General features: G+C 42.8%; 1 protein-coding gene across 1 annotated transcript in view; it reads right to left on the reverse strand.

The window, feature by feature from the left end:
• The window catches only part of trim71 (tripartite motif containing 71, E3 ubiquitin protein ligase), a 49,501-nt gene extending 40,835 nt beyond the window's left edge, over positions 1–8,666 (reverse strand). The window contains exon 1 of the mRNA XM_034161281.1: positions 6,955–8,666. Coding sequence (XP_034017172.1) covers positions 6,955–7,692 — 738 coding nt within the window. The 5' untranslated portion in view covers positions 7,693–8,666. The remainder of the gene's footprint in view (positions 1–6,954) is intronic.
• Positions 8,667–9,055: the final 389 nt, after the last annotated feature.

Below are 9,055 nucleotides of genomic sequence, written 5' to 3' on the forward strand. Positions count from 1 at the left end.
CAGCGCTCGATCCACTGGTCACCAATTGGTAAATACATTCCAAAATGTAACACCAGTCAGCAACTTGAAATTTTTTTTTTTTGTCTTGCCAGAAGGTTCCTTTATTGTTTTTAGGTTTGGTTTGGTTGTGTGGCCACACTGAGTACTAGAAGTTGAAAATATTTTCAGAAAGATGTGTCATTACTGCATTCAGTTAGACGACAGGTCAGGCACAGCAAATGGAACAGGTTTTTGCTGTTTCTCTCAATTACACACACTCCTGCTGCTACCGCCCGCATTACAGCTTTCAACAGAAGGCGCCAGACATCAAAATCTGACATCTACCCATCAGGTGTTTTTTTCTCAAAATCTTTTTGATTTACAGACATCTTTTTGCTGTAGGGCTGAAATGATTACTTGAATAACTTGAATAATTTGATTATAAAAATGTTCGAGGCAAATTCTGTGCCTTGAAGCTTCGTTTAACGTTGTAGTACATATGCCAGGCCTGTGTGTGGCATTGTAACATGCCCAGAAAAACAACAGAAGAAGACTAGAGCATGTGCTCAGGCCATTTAACAGCTAATAATTTTTAGCCCTTAAAGCTACTGCTTTCCAATGCAACACACAGTAAAATAAAGCCTTTTAAGAGAAAGAGGGTCCACACTGATCATCTGAAATAGACTTACTGCACATTTAAAGTGAAGCAGTGCGTTTGTCTATTTTTAAAAAACACACGGTCTGCTCGACGTGGTGAGTGATTATTGACCCGATGGCTGGGTGCCCACAGTCGAAGCCCGGCTGCTGTCTCTTTTGTTCAGACTCGCACTGAGTGTTTCGCTTTTTTTCCGCTTTTTTTGGGCAACACAATGTTTCACAAACACGGTACCCCCCCCCCCCCCCAAAAAAAAACAGTGACTGCGAGGCTTGCATGTTCAACCTCCAGCTGAAATGCATCTGCTGAATCGCAGAGAAAGGAGGATAAAAAAAAAAAAAAAATCACGTAGGGACCCAGTGCACCAACCTTAAAAAAAAAACCCTCAAAATGGTTACATTTTACAAGTTAAATTTTACAAATATCTCAGTGACAGATACGTGAAGCTTTTGTACAACAATCATTTCCACATAAATTCAGCACTGTTTCATAATAAAAGACGGGGGGAGCGATCAGAGCGCCGCAGCACTAATAGTTTTTAGTCTCATGTAACCATGGCGAAATTGAAACGGTGTTCTGAAATGTTCCAAAACCTTTGCAATACCCACATTACTCTCCAGTCTATTTTAATCTGGAGCAGTCATGTGTCTTGACTGAGGCCCCGTTCAGACTGGGGCTGGCAATCCAGTTTAAGTGGGATTTGGGCCAAATCCGGTTTGATCCAGAAAGGATTTTTCTGAATCTGAACAGCGCAAATCAGATTTAAGCCAGATTGTTTATGCAAATGTGGCTGGAATCCAGCCATCTTGGGGTCCATGTTGTCAAACTTTCTCACTATGTTCATGCGCCTACAGCGTCCTCTGCACTGTGGTGGCAGGTGCGTTCCCTTCCATGTGTCACACACCTGCACCGTCATGTGCAGATCCACACATACGAGGTCTTTGAGAAAAGTATCGTACCTTTTTATTTTTTCAAAAACTATATGGATTTGATTCATATGTTTTTACGTCAGCCAAGCTTGAACCTTCGTGCACATGCGTGAGTTTTTCCACGCCTGTCGGTTGCGTCATTTGCCTGTGAGCACGCCTTGTGGGAGGAGTGGTCCAGCCCCCTCGTCGGATTTTCATTGTCAGGAAATGGCGGAATGATTTGGGCTTTTTTTCCCATCAGAATTTTTTCAGAAACTGTTAGAGACAAGCAGCTGGAAACCATTCGAAAAATTTATCTGGCTTTCGGTGAAAATTTTACGGGCTTCACAGAGAATAAGGAGTGTTACTACAGCTTTAAGGACGCCCCACAATGGCGCACCTCGCTCCGAGCCGCCATCGAGAGGCAGAAACCACCACATCATTTCTAAACGGATCGCTGTGTGGAGCTGGGACCATCGTGAGCAATTTCTCTGGTTATCACAAGAGCTGGACATCAGCCATTTTCCGGCAGATTTCACTTTTAACAAGAGATTTTGTCATGGAAAGCCGCGCGGAAGCTTCGCGCATCAGGACCGATTCGCTGATCGAGCGAGACAAAGGAACACCTCCGTTTTTGGAGTGCCAGGGGACAAGTTGGGACATGCCTATCTCGGCTTTCAGAACTTGTGAAATGTCCAGCTCTTGTGATAACCAGAGAAATTGCTCACGACGGTCCCAGCTCCACACAGCGATCCGTTTAGAAATGATGTGGTGTTTTCTGCCTCTCGATGGCGGCTCGGAGCGCGGCACGCCATTGTGGGGCGTCCTTAAAGCTGTAGCAACACTCCTTATTCTCTGTGAAGCCCGTAAAATTTTCACCGAAAGGCAGATAAATTCTCTAACAGTTTCTGAAAAAACTCTGATGGAAAAAAGCCCAAATAATTCCGCCATTTCCTCGCAATGAAACAACGATGAGAGGGGTGGAGCAGTGCTCACTCAAAGCCTGCCCACAGGTGAATGATGCAACCGACAGGCGTGGAAAAACTCACGCATGCGCACAAAGGTTCAAGCTTGGCTGACGTAAAAACATATGAATCAAATCCATGTAGTTTCTGAAAAAAATAAAAAGGTATGATACTTTTCTCACAGACCTCGTACAAACTCTGTTTTGCAGACATCTCTTTCGGTTTGAGTCATACTGAGTTTGGGCGGGTGTATAGGAGAACACGTGAAAAAAACTATCTGGATTAAAAAACAAACAAAAAAAACAATCAGGCTTAAATCCAATTTGCATCATTCACATTCAGAAAAAAAATCCAATCCAGTTCAATCCAGATTCAGCCTGAATCCCACCCAAGATGGAATGCCAACCCCAGTCTGAACATTTCATAGTGAAGTCACCCCACTCCAGGTGAAGTAACCCCACTGTGTTTTGAATGAAATCACCCCACTCCACTCCAATCCAGGTGAGGTCACCCCACACTAGTAATACAATATTTCAATTGTGATATGTTCATGTGATAAATTATTTATACATACCAGTGGCATAATACACGGTTCTTACTCAAGTTTTGTTAGCGAGATGATTTGTTTTATTTGCTCTTGTCCCACAAGAGGACAAGATCCCCCGTAATAAGTGCGCTAATCCTCATCAAGTGCCACAACAGCTTCATATCTTCCTCTCCCCTAACATAGTTAAACAATGGTAGTGTACACAATGAGTAGTTAGGAATGATTCTGGTTTCATACATGATTGTTCTACAAAAACATCTTGGTAGATGTACAACCCCTGGCAAAAATTATGGAATCACCGGCCTCGGAGGATGTTCATTCAGTTGTTTAATTTTGTAGGAAAAAAGCAGATCACAGACATGACACAAAACTAAAGTCATTTCAAATGGCAACTTTCTGGCTTTAAGAAACACTACAAGAAATCAAGAAAAAAAATTGTGGCAGTCAGTAACGGTTACTTTTTTAGACCAAGCAGAGGGAAAAAAAAAATATGGACTCACTCAATTCTGAGGAATAAATTATGGAATCACCCTGTAAATTTTCATCCCCAAAACTAACACCTGCATCAAATCAGATCTGCTCGTTAGTCTGCATCTAAAAAGGAGTGATCATACCTTGGAGAGCTGTTGCACCAAGTGGACTGACATGAATCATGGCTCCAACACGAGAGATGTCAATTGAAACAAAGGAGAGGATTATCAAACTCTTAAAAAAGAGGGTAAATCATCACACAATGTTGCAAAAGATGTTGGTTGTTCACAGTCAGCTGTGTCTAAACTCTGGACCAAATACAAACAACATGGGAAGGTTGTTAAAGGCAAACATACTGGTAGACCAAGGAAGACATCAAAGCGTCAAAACAGAAAACTTAAAGCAATATGTCTCAAAAATTGAAAATGCACAACAAAAATGAGGAACGAATGGGAGGAAACTGGAGACAACGTCTGTGACCGAACTGCAAGAAACCTCCTAAAAGAAATGGGATTTACATACAGAAAAGCTAAACGAAAGCCACCATTAACACCTAAACAGAAAAAAACAAGGTTACAGTGGGCTAAGGAAAAAGGACTGTGGATGACTGGATGAAAGTCATATTCAGTGATGAATCTGGAATCTGCATTGGGCAAGGTGATGATGCTGGAACTTTTGTTTGGTGCCGTTCCAATGAGATTTATAAAGATGACTGCCTGAAGAGAACATGTAAATTTCCACAGTCATTGATGATATGGGGCTGCATGTCAGGTAAAAGCACTGGAGAGATGCCTGTCATTACATCATCAATAAATGCACAAGTGTACGTTGATATTTTGGACACTTTTCTTATCCCATCAATTGAAAGGATGTTTGGGGATGATGAAATCATTTTTCAAGATGATAATGCATCTTGCCATAGAGCAAAAACTGCGAAAACATTCCTTGCAAAAAGTCACATAGGGTCAATGTCATGGCCTGCAAATAGTCCGGATCTTAATCCAATTGAAAATCTTTGGTGGAAGTTGAAGAAAACGGTCCATGACAAGGCTCCAACCTGCAAAGCTGATCTGGCAACAGCAATCAGAGAAAGTTGGAGCCAGATTGATGAAGAGTACTGTTTGTCACTCATTAAGTCCATGCCTCAGAGACTGCAAGCTGTTATAAAAGCCAGAGGTGGTGCAACAAAATACTAGTGATGTGTTGGAGCATTCTTTTGTTTTTCATGATTCCATAATTTTTTCCTCAGAATTGAGTGATTCCATATTTTTTTCCCTCTGCTTGGTCTAAAAAAGTAACTGTTACTGACTGCCATAATTTTTTTTCCTGATTTCTTATAGTGTTTCTTAAAGCCAGAAAGTTGCCATTTGAAATGACTTTAGTTTTGTGTCATGTCTGTGACCTGCTTTTTTTCTACAAAATTAAACAACTGAATGAACATCCTCTGAGGCCGGTGATTCCATAATTTTTGCCAGGGGTTGTACCAGAAACTGTCAACTTGTTCACAGTGTTTCTTGTAATCATTGTGATGAGTAATACTTAACCAATGTGATAAATACACCAGTAACTCGCATAATTTGGATTATAGGTGTTCAACACAGTGCCACACATAACCAACTGAGAAATCATGTGATACTTTTACATGGATCATTCCAGCTCTGTGACAGAAATATAAGAAACAAAGTCGGGTGATGTCACCTGGAGTAGAATTACTTCACCTGGGGTGAGTTGGCAGTGGGGTGACTTCCCTCGCTACAATCTTGACAAGGCCTAAGTGTTCCAAAGCACTAGTTGGCTTGGTTCATAGTGAAGCCACCCCACTGCAAACTCGCCCCAGGTGAAGTCACCCCACTCTAGTAACACAATATTACAATTCTGATATGGTCATATTTATACACACCAGTGGCATAATAAACTGTTCTTACTCACATTTTGTTAGTGAGATGAGGTTTTAAGGTAGGGGAATGTAATTAGCAGATAAAAAGCTGATTTTTGACTCTGCTTTCATACATGATTGTACACAAAAAAATAAATAAATAAATAATCTTGGCAGACGTAATACCAAAAACTGTCAAACTGATCACAGTATCTTGTAACCATTGTGATGAGTAATAATTAACCATTGTGACAAATACACCAGTAATTTACATCATTTCGATTAAGGGTGTTCAGCACAGTGCCACACATACCCACTTGCGAAATCACTTAGTACTTTTACATTAGAGCTGTTCATATTATATAGTGAAAAAATAAAAGTTGTGAGAGACTTCGGGCCACATGTTGTTTTTGTTCCACTTGGGGTTTTATAGGTGCAGACCAAATTTGAACTCAATCAGATAAGATTTAGAGGTCCCCCAGAGTGACACATTTTCCTCTCCCTCCGCTGGCAAGACAATGCCACCCTAATGGGAGAAGACTCTGATGACAATATCTTTCTTTTACAGGTACATGTGATGGCTTCTAATCACAAAAAGTGGTGGTTGATTGGTCACCCAAAGGAGAACATTACTGTAAGTTGTCTCCCCTTTTTGCTTGTTTGGGGAAAATTGTTGCTTTGTGGGGGACCCCTAAACAATGCCCGATTACAATAAAATTTGGCACAGATCTTTCATTTTATTAGTGGAACAAGCAAGAACATGTGGCCCAAAAGATTTTGTAACATTTGACATTTTGACCAGGTCTATTTTACATGTATCATAGCTAAGCCAACTATAATAGCTCCTGCAATCATGAAAAAAATTCCAGTCAGGTTATAGAAATATAAGAAACACACACTTAGGTGACCTCACCTAAATGATTTGGGGTGACAGAAATGACAAACACATTGGGGTGAGTTCGCCTGGAGTGGGGTGACTTCACTCACTACTGCTGTCTTCTCCTTTAGCAGTATCAGCGGCCTACAACTATTAAAAAATAAAGAAGTATTCACATTCTATTAAGACTATTTGTTCATTTTCCTGAACATTAGACTGGCATAAGAAAGTGGTTGTTATGTTTCCTCTTTGTAGATGAAATGGTATCAAAGGGAACAGGAGTCCAAATAATCGGAAACGTGTGCAGTCACTACAGGGATCTTAATCTGCCCTGAATAGGTGTGCAGTACAGATTGAGTCTGCATGCAAGTGTGCATGAGAATGTAGGTCTGTGTGTAAATCCAGATTTCCTCATGTGACTGCTCATCCCAAGGGAACTAGGTGAAGAGCCACTGAGCTTTTGAACCTAAGGCCATATGGCCCCACAGTAGCGTGTCTGCACCAGCAAATGTGCGAGTTGTGTAACAGTTTGTAGTGCTGTTAGACAACACTCAGACTACTACCACTAACACCACCAGTTTAAGACGGTAGAGGTTTTAAAGGCTACAAATGGCTTACTTGGACCACACATTTGTAAGACTACATGAGCTACTGCAACAACTTCGTAATCACTCACCTCGCTGTCATGCTGCTGGCAGAAGCTCATGTGATCCTGGAACAGCGACAGCAGGGCGAAGTTGTTTTGAAGGGACTGGGTGAGGGACACTGGCACCCCTGATTGGCCAGGGTTGCTGTTGGTACTGACTCGGCCCAGGTGAAGGTTTTCTCCCAGGCGCTCGATGAAGTGGTCCTTGGTCAGTCGAACTCGCTGGTGTGCCCGCACACAGTTGTCACACAGGTGCTCCTGACAGTCCAGGCAGTGAGATGTAGCTGAATTCTCCTCATCGCAGGAACTGCACGGTTGGTGTCCCAGGTGGTGTGGGCGCAGCAAGCCCCCGTGGGAGTGGTGGACACCAGAAGACCCCCCTCCAATGCCTCCTAGGGAGTGGTGGTGGCCATTTTTGGTCTGCATCCGCTCCTCAGAACTGACCACCACATCCAGCAGGTTGCTGAAGAGAAAGTTGGACGAAGGCAAGGAGTCAACCCCAGCCTCGGTGATGGACACTTTCTGGTCACAAGTGGGGCATCGCAGCTTAAGCGGGTCCCCGGGACTGCGCTGACCCTCTAGGCACTGCCTGCAGAAGGCATGGAGACAGGGGAGGACATGGAGCCTCCGGGTGGTCTGGCTTGAGGAGGTTGAGGTATGAGAAGAAGTTGATGAGGTAGAGGAGCTGGAGGAGATTGGAGCAGAGGAGCCGCACAGCTCTTTGCAAAGAGGGCACGTCTGCAGGTCCGAATCTGGAAATGAAGCCATCGGCAGGCTTGTTAAAACACAGGCTCAGATCACAATGTGCAGCTGGAAAGATGAGGTATTCATTCAGTCTGTTGTGCAGAAAATAACCAGTATGAGGTAGATTCATGAGATATTTAAGCCAGTTCAACAGCGCACATAGTGCTCGTTCACTTAGATGTTTCTTGGAAAAACAACTATACAAACTGAGGTAGGCAGTAATTCCAAAAATGTTAAATAGTCTCTGAGGATAAAAATTAAAAAAAATCTGCAGTGATCATATCAATTCACACGAATACATTCGAGGGACTCTTAGATATCGGCTCAGCTCGGTGACGATGAGCTTCGATTAATGGTTGACTAATAAGGCAGATCTTCACCGAATGAACCTGAAACCGGAGTGACACTGGATCGGCTCCGACTGTGTTCGACCACCGACTTTCCAACATGATCACTGGGCTCCAAGCTGCAGAAGTGAGCCCAGATGAGTACCGGGTGCGTTTGTCCGTCTGGTTTTCCCTTAAATTAAGCCCATGCAGTTGTGTTCTTTCTCCTAGTCCACCATGGAGGCCCCGGGCCCGGTCAGTGGGCGTCAGGCGCAGCTAATGGTCGGTGGACGACGTCACGGCGTCGGAGCGAAACCATAAATTATTCATTTCACTCATCAAAAAAAAAAAAAAAAAAAAAAATCCGGAGAGGTGAAGTCTCGTACTAAAGGAAAAATGTTAATTAAAAGTCAGGCTTCTTTTTGCGAATTGACCGATTCAGCCATTACGGTGAGGCCGCTCCCACGGCGCTCCTTCCCCCCGCTCGGTGTGCGGCTTTCTGCCTGGAGGAATGCGGTGGACACAAACCACCACCACAGTGTCGCTGTCGGCGGACCAGCTCCTGCTCCTTCGTCCGTCCGTTGGTTTCCCTCAGTAAATCCAACATGAACGTAAACACTCCCGACGCTTTAACGCACCTTCAGGAATATTACCGACGGAGACAACAGAGAGGAAAAAAAAAAAAAAAAAACTTCCGCCCTGAAGAGAGGGGTGTGTGTCTGAGTGTTAGGGGCGGGGCTAGAAGCATGAGGGTGCGTACGTGCGCGTGGACACTGATGCCATACAAATAAATACAAAAATGAACACTGAAAAAGTTACAAGTAAAAGGTTTGTGCTTTTATTTAAACAAAATATAGAATGTGAAAAATGGCATTTTTTTAATTTTATGTGTACAGAATATATTTATTATATGTTGATTAATGTTGACTTTAATACTACGGACAATGTTTGTCTTTTTTTTTCTGTTTGCTTGTGTTGCATATTTTTTCCTCCGGATTTACAGGGGGTGGGGCTGTCTTTTTTTTTTTTTTTGCTGTGTTTTTGTTTGCTTTTGTAACCCC

The sequence above is a fragment of the Thalassophryne amazonica genome, chromosome 20 (assembly GCF_902500255.1).
Source record: "Thalassophryne amazonica chromosome 20, fThaAma1.1, whole genome shotgun sequence".
In the NCBI taxonomy this organism is placed as follows: Eukaryota; Metazoa; Chordata; class Actinopteri; order Batrachoidiformes; family Batrachoididae; genus Thalassophryne; species Thalassophryne amazonica.